This window comes from Rhipicephalus microplus, chromosome 3 (assembly GCF_043290135.1).
Source record: "Rhipicephalus microplus isolate Deutch F79 chromosome 3, USDA_Rmic, whole genome shotgun sequence".
In the NCBI taxonomy this organism is placed as follows: Eukaryota; Metazoa; Arthropoda; class Arachnida; order Ixodida; family Ixodidae; genus Rhipicephalus; species Rhipicephalus microplus.
In genome coordinates this window covers 97,429,105-97,454,021 of record NC_134702.1, presented here as the reverse complement: position 1 = coordinate 97,454,021, position 24,917 = coordinate 97,429,105, and the positions used below count along the sequence as shown (strand labels likewise).

The 24,917-nt window shown below is 46.4% G+C and overlaps 1 protein-coding gene across 1 annotated transcript in view; it reads right to left on the bottom strand.

Moving 5' to 3' along the window:
- Cals (calsyntenin 1) overlaps window positions 1-24,917 on the bottom strand; it is a 276,874-nt gene that overhangs the window by 37,713 nt on the left and 214,244 nt on the right. The window contains exon 2 of the mRNA XM_037423274.2: window positions 8,902-9,003. Within this exon, the coding sequence (XP_037279171.2) occupies window positions 8,902-9,003 (102 nt within the window). The remainder of the gene's footprint in view (window positions 1-8,901; window positions 9,004-24,917) is intronic.

The window sequence follows — 24,917 nt, the reverse complement described above, 5'->3', positions numbered from 1 at the left end:
TTAGTCAGCATTCACACTCACAGAAGAATCCGCAGATCCTCAGTGCGAACTGGTAACGTGAAGCGTTTTCTTTATTAAGGCGAACGACTTAGATGCCCAATCAAAAGCGAAATTCGACCGTCGGTGTCCCGCGGCATCGGGTACAAGAAAAAAAAAAAAGATCACTTGATGGCGTCCCACATCGCCAGGATTAGTGACGTTATGATAAGACATCGTAGCTTGGTCAAAGATGGTGTTATCACGGAGGCAGAAAACCACATTATTAGTAGAAAAATTTCGAAGGATGGCGAGACAGGATCAATACATTCAATTCAACGCTTACTTATCTTTCAAAAGAAAAAGGGGCAGTTACAACACGCTACTGCAGTGAACAGCTTGACGGTTGTTTTAAGCTTCGAGTCGTACTACAGTGAAGGAACAATTAAGAGACCCTGCGAATTTCTGCTGCGGCAGTAGAGACAATTCAGCTGAAATTTTGCCATCGCCATTATGTCCCGTTTCGAGTCCCAGTGCGGTAAGATGCGAAAGTGAGCGACGTAGCACGCCATCTTCGAACGCCTGGCAAGATGGATGTGTGGCAGCTTGAGCTATAGTTGGTATGGCATGACGATAGTTATAGCGCGAGAACAAAACGACGACACAGAGACAAGAAGGATTTAGCGCTCGTGTCCTTCGTGTCTCTGTGTCGTCGTTTTGTTCTCGCGCTATAACTATCGTCAGGCAAGATGGAGTCGAGATGAGTGCACAGTGTAGGTTCAACGAGGAATGAGCGCGCACGGTCTAGAGCTGGGAGTGGAGGGATTGAACAGGGGTGCGTGCGCGGTGGTCGGAAAAGGGTCGCAAGTAAGCGCTTAGTAAGATGGGGGCGACGCGTGCGTCTCCGTTCTCGTCAACCTGGCGGGGCCACTGCCTCGTACTGCTGAGCGCAGCGACATCAAAGGTTCAGAGCGAGTCGAGACGGCTGCGGTCGCTTCGTGTGCCGCGGCGCCGTGCGCCTTTAAAATGTTCTGGACAAAGCCTATCTCAAAGTGGGAGGGAACACGATGCGTTTGCTCACTTTGGTCTGAGAAGACGTTCACTTCGGTTTGGCGACGCCATTTTCGTGAACAGTGCTCCCGGCCGCGGAGTGAGACGTGCGAAGATAGACGTGTGACGTACAAGGGGGAGGGGGTGTCGAAAGTCTCAGGCCACTATCCCACGTAATCCTATAGGAGCTTGGCCTGGAAACTTTTGACTCCTCCTGTAGGTAACTGGGGTTTTATGTCCCAAAACCGAGACATGATTATGAGAGACGCCGTAGTGAAGGGCTCCGGAAATTGAGACCATCTAGTGTTTTTTCTAACGCGCACTGACGTCGCACAATACACGGACTTGTAGTCCTCTAACATTTCGCCTCCACCAAAATGCGACCCACAAAGACGGGATCAAACCCTCGTTGTGATGTACGGTACTCGCGGATTGAAGCAGGACTACTTAGGACTAAGCAACGCACATACTTTCGTTCGCACCGCCTACAGTTAAGATCATACCGGCGTGACTTTGACTAACGCGTATAGACCAAGGCCAACATTGTCTCGGGAGATCAGACTCGTCGCGACATGACGCGGTTATCTCGAGCGATTGAGCATACCATGTGAAACTGATACAAACAGATGATCAGTTTGAATACGTGAGTAATCGCTAACAATGTACTCCAGCTTTTGCGCAATACTCACATTTCACTTAAACACCCGGTGCCAAAGTACACGTGCATTCCGTTCTCGATACAACAGTAAGGAAATCATGCACATCATGAAGAGACACGTCATTTCTGCTAGCCTACTCTTCTTTTTCGTTATGGCCCTGGGACTCGAGGTTCCTGTTATTTCACTTTTCTCCCAGAGCACGGGCATCCTTTTAGCTGTTGTGGACGCGACACTGAATGTATGCGACCGCTACCGTGGTGCCCCGGTCTCTTGCACGGGCGTACCGTTAGTTGCTCGGCGTGCACTATACACACACTGGCGGCATCACTTGTTTCCAGGCGATAAATATTCTTCGCGAACAACAAAAGGCCACGGAGAGAAAAAGAAAGAAAGAGTGAGAGAGAGGGAGAGAGAGAGCAGAGTGCTGCCGCTGGCTCGGAGCTGACCACACACTTCGCAGCGGCGCTGCAGGCGCGTAAATCAGACGAAAGCTCGTCGTTTTGCAAGGTCTCCTCCTGACGAGACGCATTGGTGGAGATGAACATCGCGCTTTTTGAAAAGAATGACGAAAAAAGACAATCACAACGTCGCTTTACAGTTTCCCTATGACGGCACGTTGGAAAGATTATTTCGAAGAAAGGCGGCCTTCCTAAAGGGCAGGAATAAAAGGAACAAAACGGAACTGACCAGTCGCTAAGCGCTACTTTCGGAATGGCTTCCACGAATGAATCAGGTCAAGTTGTTTTTTTTTTTCGTCTGGCTAGCCACACTTCTCTGGAGGAAAGTGGATGTCGAGAACCGTATTCTCGGAACTAAACCGGCTCGCGCCTCTTAAAATGGCGCGCTGTAATCGAGTCTTCGGTAATTTTTTTTATGTGTCATTTATATCATCCTGCAAAGCGGTGTGGGTGACGGGATTGTTTCTGACATCCATACAGCTTTCGACACAGCGTTTAGCCCCCCACCCCCCTCAAAAAAAAAAAAGAAAGAGCGAAGGCTTCGGTTGCCGAGAAACAGAGGGGAAAAAAAAGAATAGGGAAAGAATGAAAGTGTTAACAAATCGTGGAAGTACACGGCTTCACCTAGTTATCTCATGAGAAGCCCCTTCGTTTTTTTTAACGTCTCCTACAGACGCCCACGAAGTAACTTTCACCGACACCCTTAATTAGGATCATATTTTTTTGTCACTGTACACAAACAATGAACGTAAAAATCGGTTGATTCATTAAACGTAGCATTGGGCTGCTGTTGTGAAGAGAGAGCGAAATAAACAAAAAAAAAGAGAAATACAGAAAGCAAGCACGTACGCAAAAAGAAAGAAAAAACTGCAGCATAACCACGGAGTGATTGATGATGAGTGGGACAAAGCGTCCATCCGTCCGTCCGTCCGCCAACCAGCCCTCCCGCCCGGCCACCCCTCCGTCCGTCCATCCGTCCGTCCGTCTGTCCGTCCGTCTGTCTGTCTGTCTGTCTGTCTGTCTGTCTGTCTGTCTGCCCGTCCGTCCGTCCGTCCTATAGCACACACTTCTATCGAACCAACGCCATCTAGGAAATGAGACGAGAAATGGTGACGAGACAACGCCATCTATCACACTGTTTGGGATATACTACCGGTTACGCCTGACGCAGGACAACGTTACACTAAGAGGAGCTTCGCCCCTAAATAGAATAAATGCACACCTCCCTAAGGCCAAACAGAAGGACGGAGTTTTCAGAACGCGGTGGTTCATTAAGAAAAGAATGGCACGAATCTCTCGCGAGAGGTACATACGTCACCCAACCCCTCAGCCAAGTCTCGTTCGCGAGGTTGAAACCAGCGCAGGCACGACGTCACACAAGGCTGTAAGTCCGGTGCATTGTTGTCGGTGCATGTTATACACTGTTATACACTTAAATTTCCAGAGCCCTTTACTACACGGCGTCTCTCAGAATCATTGTGGTTTTTGGGACGTTATACCACATCGACGGAGGATTAAGCAGCGCACAAAGGTATTCGTCATAGCTCTCGATTAACTCTGCTGGTAGACTAAAGTATTATTTATCCGGGATCAATAAATGCCCGGCACATCTAGTTGACACTATCGTTGTTTTAAAGATTTCCAACTGGCATGTTCAAGTTCGGCAAGCAAACTATCCTTCGTTGACATACTTATGACTTATTTATTTTTAATTTTTTGATCTACAGGTCCTACTGACATCGGGCGCGTCGAAACAGCCACAGCTCAACATTATGGCCGACATACACAGGCGAAGTCACGTTATTATATTTCAAAACTGCTGAAACATGACATATTGAGGGCTTTTTAGGACAGCAGACAAGTAGCGCTTGCATGGCAGGCCTTGTCTTTATTTTTTTCTTGATGTGGGAGCAAATTAAAAGAAAAATAAACAAAACAATTATATGGACAATTTGCCTCGCCGTAACTGATTAAAAATCAACTACACCGAAAAGAATCTCAAATTAGGCCTTGGACAGCATTTCTCTTTTCCGTCTTCTTGGTAAATTTCGCAGCCTCAAGGAGAACCATATTGCCTTTTTGTGTGTGCGTGTGTTTTGGGTTGAATGTCTCCAGTGTTCAGTACCACTGACAAGAACTAATAGCACACCGTCAGACACTTGGTTCTTCCAAAGAATAAGAGAAACCGCGCTCGGATAAATGCCAAGAAAAAGCGTGACGAGGAGGAATTACACTTCAGTACGATCGGATGTCGCAGTCACCAACCAAGCCTAACCGACCACGGAGAGCTTAAGTTAAACGGTCCGCCGCGCAGGAACACGCAAATCGATATAACGTTTCCTGCTTACTTAACGGGACATTCGCAAATGAACGCAACGAGAACAAGAAGAACGAAAAAAAAGAGAAACACACCAATTCTACGAATCACGGTGACGATTACACCACGACAACGACGCCACCACCATAAACGCTACTCCCTCGACGCCCGCCTTGCAAGCTGGCTTTTCCGTTTAACGCCGCTGTTAGGCGAGAAAACAATCTGTCGCGAAGCGGGAGGGTACAAGTGTGGAGGGAACAAGCATCGTCGAGACGTGCAGCGAGCGAACAAATCTTTTTTTTTTTTTTTTTGAGCGAAAGCGAGAAACTAACAGCCAGCAACGACTCGTCGACCCTCCTCCTCCTCGTCTATTCCCTATCTCTCACACACAATCTCCTCCTCCCGTGTAGAACACGACAGAAGTTTTTCGCCCCGCGCAGCCAAATTATCCATTCTAACGACCTCGAAGAGGGAAATTAAAGAAAATTCTAAAAAAAAAAAGACGGGAGTAAGCAGGAGGAAACGAGATCGGTCGTAATTTCACCGCCGCCTGGGGAGCGAGCAATATCCGCCGCTCGGAAAAGCGCCAACGGGTGTGCTCCGACCAACGAAACGGTTTCTTTCACTGCGTACGAACGACGTCATCGGTTCGCAGTGGGAAAGAGGAAAACGTGCTTACGGAAGAAGGTGCCAGGCAGGGGCGTATAACCGGAGATCGATACTGCGAGGTTAGAGCGGGAGAATAGGAGAGAGTGCAACGAAGTAACAAAGATACATTCAAATAAAATCGAGCACCGATTGTAGGACAGCGGCGCTTGTGGTTTTGGTTTGCGCGAGAACAAGCTCCGATCCGTCCCGACGACGCTCCGTGCCTCACGATGCATTGAGCCGCACAGGAGAATGGAAGTAAGGAAATTGATGATGTTGATGCTAACATGATTCTGCTTACAAGCTGTGTTTTTGTCGAAATGCACACTTGAAAAATTAAAGAAGCAGTTTCAAGTAATCTATCTATCTATCTATCTATCTATCTATCTATCTATCTATCTATCTATCTATCTATCTATCTATCTATCTATCTATCTATCTATCTATCTATCTATCTATCTATCTATCTATCTATCTATCTATCTATCTATCTATCTATCTATCTATTATTTATGATAGATAGATAGATAGATAGATAGATAGATAGATAGATAGATAGATAGATAGATAGATAGATAGATAGATAGACAGATAGATAGATAGCCAATCGCGGGCTCCAATTTCGCCTGACAGCGTACCTGACCGGTGCGACGGCATAGAATGAATATCTAGCGTTACTCCCTCTCCGTCCTCCCTCCGCCACACATAGAGAACAGAAGAAAAAGGGTCGACAGCACAGCGGCGGCGTTGAAAACGAGGAAAATTGATACTGATGAGGCGGCTTTCGCCGCTCTATAAAGCGAACGCGTCGTGTATAGTGCAGCACATTTACGCGCCCGCTGGATACACACGTGCATAAATTACATCAATGCCTTTTTCTAGGAGGCCTTGATTACACCTGAACACAATCCCGTCATCTGTCTTATTCTCCTGCGGGGTTAGTTCGTTTTTAATAATGTTGTTCTCTTTCACGATAAGATAAGTGAGTAATGTTTCTTACAAGAAAAGAACTTTGCTTCATTCACTGCTCGTTTTAAGTACGCGCTCGGCACCGAAGGCGTCGCTTCGAAGTTGCGACGCGCTCGTGCAAGTTATTATAAAAATGAGCTGGTGCATGTAGTGTCTCTCTGTGAGTGAAAAAGAAAAAGAGCTTTATTATAATGTCCAGCGATTTGGAAAAAAAAATTAAAACGCAACTTTGCCGCATGGTTGCTTTATTCAAACTGGCAGAACATGGGAGAGGCCTTTGTCCTGCAGTGGACGTAGTAAGGCTGATGATGATGCTTTATTCATAACTTGGAAGTGCGATGACGCAAGGCAATGACATTAGGCGTTACGTAGAGGTAGCTACAGCGCGGGAAAAATATATGAATATGAAAGAATAAAAGCTTCGTACGAACGTCAGCGCATGTCATGCAAGTGTGCTGAAATTGATGTTCGAGACAAGCAAAAAAAAAAAACGACTCAAAGAGGAGGATCGAATTCCTAACATTGAGCTACGGGAATGTCGCTGCTGCCTCGTAACAAAAAAAAAAAAAAACGGAATAATCATCTACACGCGTTGTCGGTGACCGATGGTTCCGAGTATGAGCAACCTCACAAAATGAACGAAAATCGGCGGCAGCCGCAGCTGTATAGCGGTAAAATTGAGCGCCTCGAAAGGGTACTCAGTCACGTTTCGAGCAATCGAGATTTGAGACCTTCAGTGACAAGTGATATCGGGTGCTCTTGCATGTGTTGCGTTCTTTCTTTTTTTTCCCATACCTGCAAGGATCATGTTTACTTGTTCTCTGAAAGTCACGCGTACCACATAACAGAAGAGTCTAGAACCTCTGAACCAAATAACTTTACGAAGAAGACTTGAGACAATGTTCGTTAGTCAGCCTGCGTATTTGACGTGATAGGTGGTGTCATCTGGCGGAGGAGAGATGAACCAGGCATGTAAATTATCTCTTCTTGCTGTAACCCAAGTATATATTGTCTGCTTTGATGCTGGTGTACGGAAGCTGCATAAATAAATAAATAAATAAATAAATAAATAAATAAATAAACAGGCGCTTTAAAGGAATAACATTGCAGCATCCACGGCGCATCTCGACGCTAGTGCTCTCCCTCTGTCTCTGTATATATATATATATATATATATATATATATATATATATATATATATATATATATATATATATATATATATATATATATATATATATATATATATATATATATATATATATATAATCACACAAGATGCCCCAGGAGACAAAACATTTGAAACTGGCAACTTCCTTCTTGCCGCGCCGTCCTAATCGATGCAGGCGAGCACGACCCTATACGAACGAGACTGAACCTCGAAAATGAAAGTACACACTTGCGACTGGCGCAAGTACGTTACAGAGGACACTCGTTAAAACGGACCCAAAGCTGAAAAGTTTATTAAGACTAACCGTACTTCAGTGACACCGGCGCATGCCGCCAATAAAGCCGGAGGAGGCGCGCCCGCGTCGGTGTGCCCACGGAGAGCATTGCAGAGCCACTGAAGCCCGTGGGGAAACTGCATGGCCTGTATAGAGACTTGTAACAGGCCACGTTGAAAAACTATAGGACTGCGCGACGAGTTCGTAACGATTTAGTGGTTGAGCTTGGGCGAAAAAGTCGTATTCGAAATCATACAGAACGTTCCGCCCAATATGCAGCAGCGGAAAACCAACAAGAAATCATCAAACTCTAAAGGGTAGTTCTTCATAAGCCGGGGATAGGGGACTCGATTGCTGGATTCCGTGCCGACCGGTTGTGCCCTCGCGATCTCCGACGTCAACGTAGCTCTGGCCGACTGGGCTCGCCCTACGTCATCTCCTGTCGCCGACGACCTTCGACGACAGCGCAGCTCTGATTTACTGGTCCTGCTCTACGCCATCTACAGACGCCGACAACATCTCTCGCAAGTGTACCCCGTCCTCGGACTCCAGTGACCGTTCTTCTATCTTTCCTGTCTCTCCTATCCCCTCAGTTTGTTGTTGCTTCTTCTTCCTCTTTCCTATACCTTTACTTCTACCCTTTTTATCCCTCCTCATCCCCATCCCTTTGTGAGCTCTGTGGCGGTGTCGCTCACTGAAGCAGACAATAACGGGGCTCACTTTTCTCTTCCTTTTTTCTCTTAAGAACCACTTAGTAGGGATAGTATGTGCATTGCAGTGTTTGTGATTTTCTCCTCTTCTGCCTTACTTTTTTTATTGTTGCTTTGCTTCTTTTTTTTTCAATATCAACGCGATGATATTGGAATTGCCGCCTTTCACGTAGCCTACCTTTCCGCGTTTTCTCAAAAATATATAAAAATAGAATAAATTGAAATGAAAAAAAAAAGGTCATTCTCTACGAAACCTAGAATTCTTCTCATTAATGTGATGTAACTGACAGCGGCTCCATTATGAAATTTCAGCCCAGAGAGTGGACGAAAGGAAAGCAGCAAGACAGGACGTAGTGCTGTATCAACACACTCATTCGGATACCCCAATATCGACAGTTCAATTTATTTATACGAGTTGACTTATTAACGCGGCAGTACCTCATTTCTTTATTTCTTTCACACCTGTGAGTTCCCTCACTTGCATTGATGTGAAAAATAGAAGCCGTGGTCGATTAAACGTCGTCATCAGCACCTGAACTCAGACATGAAAAAATAAAAAGGAAAGTAAGAAAACAAGACGCAGGTTGTCAGCTGCCTCCCAAATAAGCCGCCACGCAGTATTATTCGCTTAGTGATTACACAGTTAAAGAGAGAATGTTATGGACTCACCGTCAAGTACCCTGATCCTGGGCATGATCTCGACATTCCGGCTGTTCTCCTTGACGATGGCATGGTAGCCCACATCCGCGTTCACGTGCTCCAGCCGAGGGGCTGCGAAAGAAAAAGAGAGAGAGAGAGGTAAGAGAAGAACCACAATGCATCATCACTCTATTCACTTTAGCTCTGCCCCTCAGTGACGTCATCACACAACGAGAAAACTTCCCTCACAGACAGTTATAGCAGGTGTGTTCCACAGGATATCACAAAATCACTGAATATTACCTTGGGACTCAATAGTTGTGGGCTATAGTAGTTGATATATACACATTGGCCTTGAAAGCACGCAACTAACACGCGCGATCACAAACACATACATGCGCAAAGAAGTTGTAGTCGGAACGCTTCCTTGCGGGATGAGGAACACAAAAACAAGTATTTGAGTGCAGCGCATACCGCGTCAGCACGTTTTCTTGCGCACAAGCTGCAAATAGAAAATGATTTTGCTTAAGCGTCCAGCGACACCAAAAGAAGTATTGCTGCCTTTACACTGAAGACATGGAAGATTTTGCCCGGCCAACTTCGCACTTATGGTTAATCTGTGCAGCTTAAACGAAGTGTGATGTGGTAAATATATCTTTTATGACGCCTTAATTGGCAGAGTGATGCAGGGGTAAATATTCTACAAAATGTAAGCGCTTGCAGATGTTTCACTCACTCACTCACTCACTCACTCACACACACACACACACACACACACACACACACACACACACACACACACACACACACACACACACACACACACACACACACACACACACACACACACACACACACACACACACACACACACACACTGTCTGCACATCTGGGTAATTTCGACCGTGGTTACCGTAGAAGCGAATGGTTCGCGCCCCTTCATACGCTCTAAAAAATGTTCAAATAAGAATTCAGTGCGCGAACAAATGGTCTCCGCTGAAGCCTACGCAAGCGAAAAAACGCATAAAACCATTGGGTCGATTTTTCAGGCCGCTATGGCGCCGTCGTGATTGTCTCCAAGCTCATCAAATCCACCTTCCAAAGAAAGCGGCCAGACAAGCACCTTTCTTCGGTAGAGGTAAAATTAGAGAGCGAGTGAGAGGTTCAAGCCACTTTTCACGCACTACTGCCACTCCGTTCGAAAGTACTGCGCCCGGCCACTCAGCCGAGCAGCACCAGGCGAACCTTTGTGAGAGCTTTTCTTATGCCCGCCACTCAGATCAGACAGACGTGAAGGAGGTAAAACGAGGCACTGCAGCAGAGCGGCATCCGGTAACTGCTTTGTGGAAGCCACAGGCAGTCAAAGGCTAACAGACGCAAATAAAAAGAAACATTAGATGGCAGTGGGAGTTTGAATCGAGATGGGTAAATGAAATGGAGACCGCTATAAAGCCTCTGCGCAGAGTCGAAAAGCTATCCCTCAATTGAAGACGCGCAAGACGATTCGAACTCATCCAGCAAAAAAAAAAAAAAAAAAAAAAAACCCAGAAACATAACAAGATATTACAAAAAAAAAAACTGCCTGCGCAATAGTTCAACTCGAACCCAGTGTGTCGGTGACGATCGCCGCTTTGCGGGATGCCAGATTCGGGAAACTTGGAGACAGGTCAGAAAGATGCGAGTGAGAAAAAATAAAATAAATAAAAAATGTAATTCTCCTCAGCATCCTGAGCCGACGAGAAAGCAGACACTTAAAACTAGAAAAAATAAATAAAAACGAAGTAGCGCGGAAATGAGGTGTTAGTAGATGTCAAAAAAAAAAAAAATCAGTTGGGAAGCTGTAAAGCAGTCCTAAATGTAACGCAAGAAGGGAGAGCACCAGAGGGGCTACCTTTTCACTACGCGCCCCCCAAACCCCCACTCAGCGCCCCATTCGGGGCGTTGTTCATCCGCGACAGCACCATTGGGACGACGCACAAAGAAGGTTTTCTGAAGGTATGTCGGCAAAAGGGGGATTCGCCTCTTCTTGTGTGCAAGCCAAATAAGAAAAAGGAAATCAGACGCCACTCGCGTCAGGAATCAGGAGGGATCTCATGTGCCAAACATTAAATAGAGCGAGGAGGATTAGAAATAAGGAAAAAAAGGTGGCTCAGAAACGAGAATAGTTGTTCAAAGAAAGAGAAATGGAAAGAGAAAGGGATAGGAGCGTCTTAGTGGAACGAAAAGAAAAAAATGTCAGAAAAGCTTCTGGAGTTCCGAGAAGGCGACAAAAGGAGAAAAAAAAGTTAACGAAAAAGGTGACACGATCGCGACAGGCTAGATAGGAGAAAAAAAAAACAACACAAGAAAATAGACAACGGCAAGGCAAGGAAAGTGAACGTCGGGAAGTTATGTCAAGGTGCAAGGTTGACATCTTTTATTTATGAAGTAACTTGCATCTATGTCTGCATGTGTCATGAACGAGACGCTTTCGGAAACAAAGCGAGCGAATTGGGGAAGAAAAAAGTAAGTATGGCAGAAAAAAAACACCTTTGGCGCGTTTGTGAGCTCCTGTTGCTAGGACCATGGCGAGTCAGGGAGAATCTAGGAGGCGTTGATCTCACCGGTACGTATACAGCAGCAACACTAACTACACCCCCCCCCCCCCCCCCCTCGCCACTTCTTCAAGGAGAACCGACAAGATTAGGAGACATTGCAAAAGGGACATTTGCCGTTTGCCTAGTATGAAGTGTTAACGCTGTCAAACAACGCACAGAAAGTATTTTACCTTGTAAAGTACCGCGCCTTCAAGCCTGTCCCACTGCAATACACCGCATCCCGACGAGTCAACAGTGTTCCGGTTGTGCGTACTGCATGCCGCTCAGACTACGGATATCACTGTCAGGGTCACTGGACCACAATTCACCCATCTTTGTTTTCGTATACCACGAACAGTTCACGGCGTTCCCGCTAGTACGCTGCGGGTAGCTGTCTCTCCATGACGCAACACTGATATGACGCATCACTGCGAAGCCACTAACTCTCGACACCGAAACCAAAAGTCTTTTTTTTTTTCAAGACAGCAGTAACAAATATATATTAGACACATTCCCAGGCACCACATACTCGTTTTGGGTTTCTCTACCCCGGTATGCTTACTTACAGCAGCAATCCAATTTTTTAGGAGCGAAGCTCCTCTTAGTCAAACCTTGTCCCGCGTCAGGCTTAACCGGCAGTAACTCCCGAACAGTGTAATAGATGGCGCTGTCTCACATAAGTACACATAAGTGAACGCTGGATGACAGAGATACACGAAAAAAAGGAGGCCACGCCTAGGATTTTTTGGAGCCACATAAAGGCGCTAGGTAGGAAGTCTGTCACAACGCAACAACATATTCTAGATGAAGGAGGAAATCAATTGGAAGGGTACGAAGCGCTAGGTTACATCCAAAAGGTAACAGCCGATTCGTTTCAAAAGAGCGTCCAGGGGATCTCCCCGGTGAGTAAAAGTGTGGCGGAGAAAGCAACAGAGGAAGAGCTAGTACTTGATAATTTCAACTGGAAAAAGGCCGAAGGAAAAATTCCAAAGCGCACTGCCGCGGGTTTAGATGGGATTCCCGTTAGCCTCATGAACGAACTAGGACATAACACTAAAGAAGCATTGTTAAAAGCAGTAGAAAAAAGCTTAAAGGACGGACAAATACCGGACAGTTGGCGACAAAGTAGAATGAACTTAATCTATAAAGGCAAGGGAGAAAAGGACAAGATTCGCTCGTATAGACCACTAACCATTACATCGGTACTATACAGGTTGGCGATGCAAGCAGTAAAAATGGAAATAGAAACATGGGCCGAACATAACGATATTTTGGGAGAACTTCAGAACGGATTTCGAGTCGACAGGCGGTTAGACGATAACCTGTTAGTTCTCACTCAGTGTACAGAAATATCTAAAATAGAGAATAGGCCCTTGTACGTGGTTTTTCTAGACATCACTGGGGCATACGACAACGTTAATCAGGAAATTTTGTGGGATATATTGAAAGGAATGGGCATGGGCGACGACTGTATACAGCTTTTGAGGGAGATATACCGAGAAAATACAGTTTGCATAGAGTGGGAAGGAATGCGTAGCAAAGAGAACGTTGAGGTTAGCAGGGGTCTGAGACAGGGATGTCCTTTGTCCCCACTGTTATTCATGCTGTACATGGTGAGTATGGAAAAAGCGCTAGAAGGTAGCAACATTGGCTTTAATCTGTCACACAAACAGGGCGGCATGATGATTGAGCAGAAGCTTCCAGGTTTATTTTATGCGGACGATATCGTCTTATTTGCGGACAGTCGAGATGATATACAGCAGCTGGCGAATATATGCGGAAGGGAAGGTGAAGCTCTTGGACTAGGATTCAGTGTAACGAAGTGTGGATTGATGGTATTCAATGATCCCTGTGATCAGACGGTGTCCATACAAGGCCAGGAAATACCGAGGGTAAGTGAATACAAGTACCTTGGAGTATGGGTAAATGAGAGTGATAGATACATGGAGGTTCAGGAAAAAGCCTCGGCAGCAAAAGGAAAGAGGAATGCGGCAATAATGAAGCACAGAGCGTTGTGGGGATACAATAGGTATGAGGTGCTTCGAGGTCTGTGGAAGGGTGTAATGGTTCCAGGGCTTACTTTTGGGAACTCAGTGGTGTGCATGAGGGCAGAGGTGCAATCGGGAATGGATGTAAATCAAAGGACTGTGGGACGCCTCGCGTTGGGTGCTCACGGGAAGACGACAAACGAGGCTGTAAAGGGCGATATGGGGTGGGCAGGTTTTGAGGCGAGGGAAGCGCAGAGCAAAATAAGGTTCGAAGAAAGGCTAAGAAATATGAAGGAGAGTAGATGGGCAGAGAAGGTGTTCCGTTATTTGTATAGGAAGAGCGTGGACACACAGTGGAGAAAAAGAACTAGAAGACTCACTAGTAAATATACGGCTGGTATTGTGAGCCATATGTCAACAAAGAGCGTTAAGGGAAAAGTCAGGGAGGCGGAGAGGATTTACTGGATGGCAGCTATGGAGAAAAAACCGGCTCTGAGTAACTACCGAAAGGGCAAAAATGAAATAAGGAGGGAGGCATTTTACGATAATTCAAGGGGAAGCGCTTTACTGTTTGAAGCGAGATCGGGTTGCCTTAGAACGCGTAGTTATAAAGCAAGATTCAGTAAAGAAGAAGAACAATGCACATGCTGCGGGAAAGATAAGGAAACGGCGGAGCATGTTCTGATTGAATGTGGAGATATCCACCCAGGTGTACGTTTGGGCACGAGCCTACAGGAAGCCTTGGGTTTTAGGGACAACAATGGAAAGCTGAACACACCCGCGATTGAAATAAGTAAGAGACGGTTGGAGTATTGGTGGCAGAAAATTAGAGAGAAAGGACAAAAATAAATATTGGAAAAATAAAATATGGACAGTGTGCCGTAAATGGCAGAGAACTTAAGGTGAAAATTTACCTTTTTTTTCCATTAAGATAGAATTTATCGAAGTAGAGGCATTAGGCCAACATAAAAAAAAAGGGAAAAAGTTTTTTTTTTTTTTCGTCGAGCCTGGTGACATACTTGTCACCACCCCGTTATAAAGGGGACGCTCATAGCATCCATCCATCCATCCACATACAAACTGTGGCTGAGTGAGGATATTCTAGATGGCGCTGTACCGCTACTCTCCGATTGGCTGCTACGTGGGCTGTGCCTGGGTTCGCGGGGAACGAGTGCCTCTCTCAGTCACATGGATCGTCGCCGTACGTGTAGCATCGTTGGTGGGGCTGGACTAAGCGGAGCAGCGGGTGCGGAGGGCCGCGGCAGCTCGTGCTCGTTCGTCGCCAGACGGACAAAGAGGCAGGCAGACAGATGGACGGGCGGAAACATGGAAGGAAGCACGGACGGACGGACGCTTTGCCCCACTCATCGTCATTCACTCCTTGGATATGCTGTGAAATTCTCAAATTACCCTTTCATTACTCATTTAGGCAAATCTGTTATCACGCACATTTTGGCGTCGTACGTGAAATCAAGCAGGTGTGATATCAAGCTCTCAACTGGGGTGCAGAAAAGCCGTCTTGAGCTCCCATTTACGCTAGTTCTCCCTCACCTTTCTGTGGAAGAAGGCAACTACGCGCGTAACACCTCTGCCATCATTCAAATTCACTCACGCTACTTCGTGCGTTTTCTGTAAAAAAGTAAAAAACGACAACAATAGAATTTGTAAAAGGCAATATTGAATTATTGATCACCAACACTCACGGCCACATTAGTAATTTTGCTGCTTAAACTATTACTATAGACCGGCATTACTTGCCTAAGGCGCCAAAATTAGTAATTTGAGAATCGGCTAGAAGAAGTACACACAATATCTTTCGTAAATAAACTGTTGACACATAGCCTAATTTACAATTTTAGTCACTTAACATGAAGTAGCAAGGTACGTTCCTTTTGTTGAAATTATTCCGAGGTCGGCCTTGTGAATTTTCGAAATATAGGCGCGGGTTTCAAAATTGAACAACGAAGTGACCACACCAAAACTTTTATCCTGCACTTCCAAACGATGCGCAATGAAAACAATACGCGAAAGCCCATTAACGCTACCACGAAATTGACCGAGCTTAACGCAAGACCTATATATGCTAGAGCTTGAACGTTAGAAAATTCACGTAAACCCAACCAACGGCCGCGACCGCGCGCAAGTATCGGACGCTTTCAGCGGACCATTGTTTGCTTGTCGTTCAGTTCGAGAAAGCTTTGAAGGTAACGAGCGCAGTATTTTACGTTTCCGCCAAATTCTCGCCAAACGCGCGGCCTGAGCGGCCAAGGTTCTTTTCAACGCCGCTCCAGGGAGCTGTATTTCGCTACGCGAGCGCTGAAACACTTGCACTTTCGGGCGTGCGCCTCGCCGTGTTCTGCACTGTTATGCAGTTAGGGCTTATACTTCTACTTGCTTTACTTTGTTTAATCTAGGCCACATATCCTTGGGCCACGCCGTTAGCAACCCGTTCGCCAATCGACAGCGCGGACACTTAGAATTTATCGCCCGGCTTTAAATACGGACACGGGCCGTCGAACGTAAGCGTAATACGTGTGGCTTGGTGCCGGCTGTATAGGGCGCGGAGCCGTAGGAGCCTGTTTGTTTATTTTCTGAGTCCGCAGAAAGAAAGAAAAAAAAAGGAAAGATCCACGTTTCGAAAGGGAGAATCGAACCGTCAGACAAAAAAAAACAAAAAACAAACAACGTTCGAGGGTTTTCTACACAGCGTCTTCGCGGCGCACGTAAACATGCGACTATATAGGGTATACCCATTCTCATTATCCGGTTATCTCTCTCTCTCTCTATCTCTGGAACTATGTACTACACTGTTTATTCCAATCACCCTCTCTCCCATCTTTTTGAACCGAAAATACCGCGGAAGGTGTGAAGAAGATATGAGGAAGAAGAAGGGAGGCTAGTGTCCTGGCGCGCGCCGTAGTCGCCACAGCCTCGGACCGGAAACGAGCGGACGGCAAACAGCCTGCAGCCGCCGGGAACGTTTCCCGTGCCCGCGAAATACCACTACGGCGCCGCGAGGCTTTGACGTAACATTCTTCAGTCCCCCAGTGTTTCTCTTTTTCTCTCTCTCAAACCTGCAAAGGAGCGTCTGCTAAGATCTGCAGAAAATAGCGCATCTTCCTCCCCTCTTCACGACGGCTCTCTCTCTCACTCTCCTTCGTGGGTCAGAAACGCGGCAAAGCTAACTCAAGCTCACCGTTCCCGGTGTGGCAGCTTGGGCAAGTTGGTATGGCATGACGATAGTTCGAAGGTTTCGGTGCGGGCACGTAGTTATATTATCTTTACCTTTCTGTTTCGTTTTCTTCTAGATATTTCTTTGCTGTTTTTCGGTGCTTTTGTTTTTGTGTTGTTTGTTTTTTGTTTTTTCTTCTCATGTTCTGCTCTTTGTGCCATATGGTTTTTATCACATGGTTACCGTCTCCTCTATATATTTTCGTGCTCTGCGCATTAAACTCAGTTGGAAGTTAGCGCTCGTGTCTTTCGTGTCCTCCTTGTCTCTGTGTCGTCGTTTTGTTCTCGCGCTATAACTATCGTCACACCGTTCCCGGCCACAAAACGGAGAGGATGAAAAAGATTACATGGTGCAAAGAAACTCTGGTGACGTGTTATATGTGTGCGTGTGTGCGTATTAGGCCGAGCGGCCCGCTGAGAATGTTGGAAAAAAAAAGAGGATGACTCAGGAACATCGTCATCGTATTTGTGCGCGGAATCCGGCTACCCACGGGGCCAAAACACCACATAAAAGCAGCGGGTACAATAAGCGTCACTCGCTGGCTTCACGTACACACATATAGCGGAAGTGGGATCGGAAGGTGGCGGAAAGTGTGCACGGCCTAGACCAGAGCATAAAGGCCGCGATTTCCGCGCGTCGCAGGGATTCCGGGGACGGCGGAAGTGCTTCTCTCTCTTTCTTTCGTCGTATACGCGTCCTCGCAGCATCATTTCCGCTCTCCGGCCGGCTATATAACCTGAGTGCCACGCCTACCCCATACACGCACACCTTTGCAAAGCTTGGTTTTACGAAACGATGCTCACCCAGCTCCCATCTCTCATTTTTTTTACTACATTTATTTCCTTGAAAAAAAAAAAAAAACCCACGGAGCAGCTTTTGAAAGCGGTACACGTAGACAACTGATGAAAGTGGCTGATGCAGCTTGACAGAAGAAGAAAGACGGGGATAAGAGAAAAAGATACGAAAACGTATTCATAGCCGAGCGAAAGGGGTGGGGGTGATAGTGGGAGTGGGGGGATGCATAGCCAGCCCCATACGTTAATAAAATAGGGAGGGGAGTGCTCCGTCACCCCCCCCCCCTCCTCCCTTATAGTGAGCGCTGCGCACGCCCATATAAACCGTGCCATGTATCTGCCATCTCACGTCATGGGCTTCTGTGTCTTCAAGCGTTATCTTTTTTTTATTTCTTTAATTTGCGCCACGAAAGTGTAGTATAGTAACCTGAACGCACCATGATAACGACGTTTTGTGTTAAAAACGTCAGAACCACGACGTGCACATTAAAGGCCATGGACGTTCCGAAGAAAGGGGCGAATATGCGATGCCCTCGCCACGGGGCATAATCAATGTTCCCATGAGTTGTTAAAAAAAAAAAAAACTGCAGCAAGAAAAAAAAAGTTCTCAAAAGAACTGGCTCCAAGGCATTCGGGACTTGAGATTGTCATTCTGTTGTTAAAAGTGCGCATCATCGTCAAAAGAGACCACAACACAGTGAAGACTTTCGTCGCGGAAACCATCTGTGGCCGATGATTGCGGGACATTACGCCCCGGCTCTTCACGAGTGCTCGGTGGATTCCATTCCACTTTTGCACAACCGCGGAAGAACTCATCTTAAATATTTCTTGGTTGTGACTGCATGTGTGTGCGCTGTGAACGCTGATACGCGAGTGCGCGTACGACCTGTTATCTTTCCTTTTTTTTTTCTTTTCTCGAAATTCAACTTTCACCCATCATCTTCCAAACTTTTCCTTATTTTTCTCGATTGCTGATCAGTTAATACCTCCATTTCGTTCGAAAGCACGCATGGCCCAAGCAGCGCGATAGATTGCGTTGTTTTGTGAGAGCAAAAACACAACTCCATTTTCGTTCACAATTACACGGCTATCACAAACGCGTTTGAATTCGGTTATTGCAATAAAGCATTGTATTTAAGCTTTCGAACTCACCATCGCGACATAATGCGGCGCGGTCACTCTCAATCGCAGATGGATGACGACAGACACGATCTCTAAACGCCATCCTGAGAAGGTCTTCGCGGGCGAAAGCAGTGCAGTGCTAAACTTCCTGAAGTCATCAGACCCGCATGCACCGGCAGTTTATAGACCAATGGCGTTATCCTGACTGAGGTGTGTGATTTCGTGCATGCGCGCTATCTCGCCCTGTCTGTATTCTTTGTATTTCTTCTCTTTCCTCTCGCTCTTTCAATTTCCCTCATCCCGTTCCCACATGTAGCGTATCAAACCAGTTATCATCGACCAGTCGACCTCCCTACCTTCCCTTGTTTACCATTTATAATATTTTTCATCTCCATTTTCCTTTGTTACCTATCAAGACACTGGATCCACCAGCACTGCTCCTCCTAATTCGGTATTAAGTTGATGCCCATACGCTACAGAAGGCCCAGCTGAAGGCATACGCCTTGATAACATTGGAAAAATGATAACGTACCTAATGCCACTGCACAACCGTCTTTGCGCAGCGAATTCCGGTACAAAAAGTTCGCGATGCTTAAGCGGATTGCTCAAAGTACTTTGCTCGAGTTCAAGTTTTAGGTCATTAATTTTCCACACACCGACGTAAAGACTTAACGCACCGCTGACCGTCGAACCGAGCTCAAATATGGAGACGCACGGATTGGAATTCGACGGAGAGTTCGTAGGCGGGAGCCGCGCGTTGTCAGAGATTGTCGAGGGCTACGAATACGAAAACGGCGCGTGAGAAGTTACAGATATCACTCGAATAGTTTCTTTCAAAGCAAAGTATCTTTTGGGGGGGGGGGGGGGGGTGTTTAGCGAGTTTTTCATTGGACACTGGCTGAACACATGCATTCGTCGCGGGCATCCAAAAGTGCGCGGGATATTTTTTTTAAATTTAAAACGACGCTATCTGAATGCATTAGCACTTGAGATAACAAGCAGGCGAGAACTGTTATCTTTTTTTTCTCATCGTGTACATGCCCCTCTCTACCAAACACACACACACACACACACACACACACACACACACACACACACACACACACACACACACACACACACACACACACACACACACACACACACACACACACACACACACCCTTTCCCCAAGCGACGACGCCATTTCCAACCATGAGATCTCATGTGCAATCAAACGACGTCACGTGATGTGACGTAACAATGGCACAAACTCTGGCGATCGGTCACGTCATGACATGATGATTTTTTCGCAGCACTTCGTGTTCTCACCATCAGTCACTTTTCGAGTTTGATGAGGCACCTAAGGCTTTCGTTTTTAGACAAGTTCATGAACACAGCCAGTGGGCCGTCGTAAGCGCGTTCTATCACATATTACATACACTTTGCTAAACAGACAAGCATGTTTGACGTAAACGACTTTTTAAGAAGCCTCGTGCTTCTTAGAAAGCAAAAGTACCTCTTTCATATTTTCTCTCTGCTTCCCAAACTTTATAAGCTTTTAGGGGAAAGGAAGTGTACAGTTCTCACTGAATTCAGACCAAATAAATAACCTGTAACCTATGAATATCCACCATCGCTTGCTTCGATTCGAAAGCCTGGCTGCATCCAAGTACATTGACTCTAGAAAAAGATGTCTCATCAAGGCTTCATGACCATTCGGCGCAGCACATATATACCAACGCGCTGCACACCACGAAGGAACCGAGAAATTCGAAGCACCAACACTTTCTAACTTCGCACGTATATCAACCTCCTCGTTCCTGTCCCCTTCCCACGTTTCTTTATTATCATTTTTAAATCACAGTTTAGTTTTTTATCATCTTGAGCTACACTAACGAGAGTGAGTGGACAATTCAAGAAACTCGCGCTGTTTCTTAACGTGAGTATACAAACGCACGAAAGAGCTACAACGTACAACTTGCGCCACGTAACTATATACATTACAAAACACCAAGAACGCGCGTCAGAACGAAGTGCAATCTACACTGCAAGCAGAAGCGAGATCTCTCGTTTGCAATATTTTTATTTTTTTTGTATTTTTATACAACGTTCTTTGTCTCTCTTGTTCCTCACTTGCTTGATTCATCCTCTTTGCTTCATCGTTCCATTTTTGTTTTTAGACCATCTCCGCTTAATACGTTCTATCGTGTTTTTTTTGTTTAATTTTTCATTCTTTTTGTCTTCCGCTCTATAATTCCTGCGCTCCTTCCCAAAGAAGAGAGGCAGGGCGTGGAGGAACGCATTAGGCCTAGATCCCTCGCTGGAAGCCAGGGATTTCGCGCCGCGCAGTTGAAATAAACCTGGCTGATGCGGCCGCGGGCGCTTGGAGGCTACGCAGAGGCAGGGAAAAAGAAGGAGGGGGGGGGGAGCTTTACCGTGACCATAGCTGTGTATAGGCTGGGCTCAGGCCCTAGGTTTGGGCGCGGGTGAAGAAGGAGCCCCGAGAAAGAAAAAAAAGCCTGGAATCTTTCGCGTTCTGGCATGCCCAGCGCTTTGGGTATTTTCCTTAATTTTTTTTTTTCTGTTCTCTTTTTTTCCCATCGGTGCTATATGCGGACTCAGGGGAGCCAAAGTCAAGGCTGCTACAAAGCGTCGCTCGGAAACGAGCGGCTCGCAGCAAACGACCACGGGGCGCGAGAGAAATGCGCCGCCCGTACAAACCGCGAAGATATAGATAAAAAAAGATAAAAGAAACAAAGCGGCTCGTCGTAAAACGTTCGCGGCATAACGGCGCGTGTATACGGAACGGGAGGAGCGGAGAAAAACAGCGCGCTGAAACAGAGCGTGCCAAACGACGAGTGCTGACGTGTTCGGCTATATACGGTAAGCGAGTCGGAATATAGTCTGGGGGAGATTAGCAGAACCGTACAGAAAACCGAATGAATTGAAGTTTAGAGACAGCTGTGAAAGTGCGATATGCGTACAAAATGCAAATAAACTATGCAGAACCTTACTGCGTTGGATCAGTGTCTATGGCATTCTACCACTGCAAAAAAAAAAAAAAAAAAAAAAAAAAACGTGTCGTTGTTTTTATTTTATTTCAGGTCGAAACGTTTATTTCATATTATATGTACAGATATATGTACTTGTCCGACCTGTAGCTACAGGCTAGTAGAAAGCCCGAAAAAAAAATATAGGAGCTTCATACAAATACAGTTAAAATATACAAAAATATGTACCCAGAACAAATATCGATTAAACCTGAATTAGTAGACAACAGATGTCTAGCAAACTGCGATACGTACATAATGGGCAAAACGAGAGGAATAGGACCGTTTCGTTCCATAACAATACAGCGTTCGTTTCCGGTGCGGAAACAAACGTTATATTGTTAGTTTGGACGAAACGCTCGACGTGGTACCAGATGGTTGAACTTTCTGGAGTACGACGTCTATATCTATCACAATGATATCGCGGTCTGAGGACTCGAAACCGAAGATAATACTACTAATTTTACTAGTACTATCTATTACTATTAATGATGTAAGGATTTCCCTCTAATAACACCGAGAACGGATGCGCCACATACAAGTAACTCAGCAATGCGAATCCTCGGAAAAGGCACACACCAGAGGGCGCGCGTGCACGGAGCCCCCTGGCTCAGTGCACACGCGATTAAGAAGTCCACACTAAAGATCTATCGAACTTTCAAGCAGGAAATTGCCAAGGAAAGGATCTATGATAATACTCGGGGTAGTTCTCTACTGTTTGAGGCCAGGACGGGAGTACTGCGAACCAAAACATATCGGGCCAAATACGAAGGGGTAGACACAGTATGCAGTGCGTGTGGAGAGGAAGAAGGAACTGCCGAACACTTGATAATGTTCTGGAAAGGTCTTCACTCTATAGTTCAGGATGATTGCGCAGAGTTTTTCAAAGCACTGGTGTTTAGGGACCGGGAGGGCAAAACAGACTTTAAGCGGGTAGACTTAACTAGAAGGAGGTTATCTGATTGGTGGCTAAAGTCAAGGCACGAGTGAAAATTAAACTCTTCACTGCAAAGTACGAATCCTCAAACTCTTTTTTTAAGGAAAAAATATAGTTTTTGGTTCATTAGTTATTACGGCTTGGTGGCGCTAGCCACCGCCCGATCTAAAGGGTACAGCCATATCCATCCATCCATCCATCCCTCTCCCTACACAAGGTGCGTGTGTGCTTATGTATACTTGCAGGTGCGAGGCGCCGCTCGATCGAAGCGACGAGGCGGTGAGATATCGACGCAATAGCGCGGGTTTCTTATACGGCAAGCAATCGCGACCGAAGGAAGCCCGTAAGCGGCGTCGTCGACGCGGGGAAACGTCTTCCGGGACGGATAAGCGAACGCACTTTTGTTGCGGACGAAGGAACCAACGATCGGTCGCGGGCGCCCGCTGACGGGAGCTACCACGCACGCAACACGCTGCGTGGAAAATGGCGTCGAGAATCGAAAACACGCTTCCAGTCATCATCATATCCTGCGCATAGCGGAAACAAGGATCGCGGTATGGAGAAAGATGCATGCAAGAAAACGGGGGCGGGGGGCACTCCGAGGAAGCGCTGAAGAGGCTGAGCGAACAAAATAAAAAGAAGATACGTAGAAATAACGCAGTAGTAAGAGATGGCATCCGCACCGGCAATCTTAGAGCTGGAAGACATCGATGGAGGCGAGACGTGTCGCATAAGCGCGGCGCGGTTTCCGCTCAACCCGAGCGATAAATAACGCAAAATCAGGGTCGTATACCGCGTTCACACCTGCGTCGTCAACGTGCGGCGACGCAGATAGCTCTCGCCAACGAGCGCAATCACAAATATGTATGCAATCTCATTGACGATAACGCCTTTGCGGTTTCTTCGACAAACGCGAACTACAAATCGGGTAAAACAGGCGGCGCGTCGTGCATCCCGTCGAATGAGACGGCGGCGGAATGTTGCGGACATGGCCTCCGAGATGGCGGGCGCGCCACGCCGCGCGCCCGCCATCTCGGATGCCATATAGTTGCGGCGAAGAACGATCTTGAGCGTTCGCGTTAGGAACTAACGACCCGCACGAGAAAATGCGAGAACGGTTACGCGCCACTTGTTTACGCAAGGTACGAGTTTAAGGCAGCAGGTGCGAACGACCACCGGCTGTTGAAATTCGCGAGAACGGTCGACGCGATTGTTTCGAATTTTCGCGAACTCGCTTATATAGTCTGGCGGGTTAAAGAAATTGATCTAGAAAGAGAAACCTTAGCGACGACCATATCTGTAGACCGAAAGATGATTGCGCGAAAATTTAAATCTGGCAGTGACGAAACAAACACCGAAAGACCAGTCCAAATAGATTTTCGTGAATTGTCTAATACGTATAGAAACCGTTTCGGAATGGTATACGCCTATAGTAGCATTCGGCGAGACGAACGTTCCAAACGCCACTCTAGAAAGAGAAATTCGTTTCTGAACGTTATTCCGCATCATTTAGAGGCGTGAAACATTCGTGCCAATGGTCGCGGGCGGCAGCGTGCGCAGTTGCCTGTATACGTATGTAGGAAAGGATACGCTCGGCCATTCGAAGATGTCTCCCATGCGACCCGTACGCGAAAACTTGTTTCCTCCTCAAGGAGACAGGCATGCATTTTAAAGTATGGTGTGCAGAACTACAAGATTTATACCACAAATATACAGTTTGTCGAGCCGGCTGAAGCCCACCAAGCCAGGTATTGCGTGGAGGAGGGGGTTCGAATTCTCCGAAAGTATTTCAGTTTTGCAAGCGTACAAACGCAAGTACAACCGTATATAAAGTAGGGTTGAACCGCCTTCGACGAGAATTTATGACGTGTATACTTTACGTAGTTCTGGTGTTTTCTTGTTGCGCATTGCACACTTCGTGCGCGTCGACACCGCGTCTATAAGGACGGATTCTCGGGCCATAGATGCTGCTCCATTTTTTTTTCTCTCCCTCTCTTTACCTCTTCCTCGGTTTCCCAGAGGAGACATAACACACATCGGTGCCCGACCATGCTATAATGATCCGCAACGACCGGGGTCATTCGGAAAGTTGCCTCGTGCGAGGGCGGATCCCACCGCATCGTTCTCCGGTGAAGGGAAGAAAGAACGACTAATCGATATATACGAACTGTTAGAATCATTGATCGCGTACAGCAGCCTTACCATCTCAGTGGCACGGTTGCGAAGAGATACAAGTTGAATCTTTGTGTGCGAAGAGATACAAGTTGAATCTTAGTGCTGGTGGCGGCTTGCGTTCACGAAAACATGCAGTGTGAATGAGACCAAGAACACCAACACTGACGCCCGTCCTGTTTGTGTTAGTGAA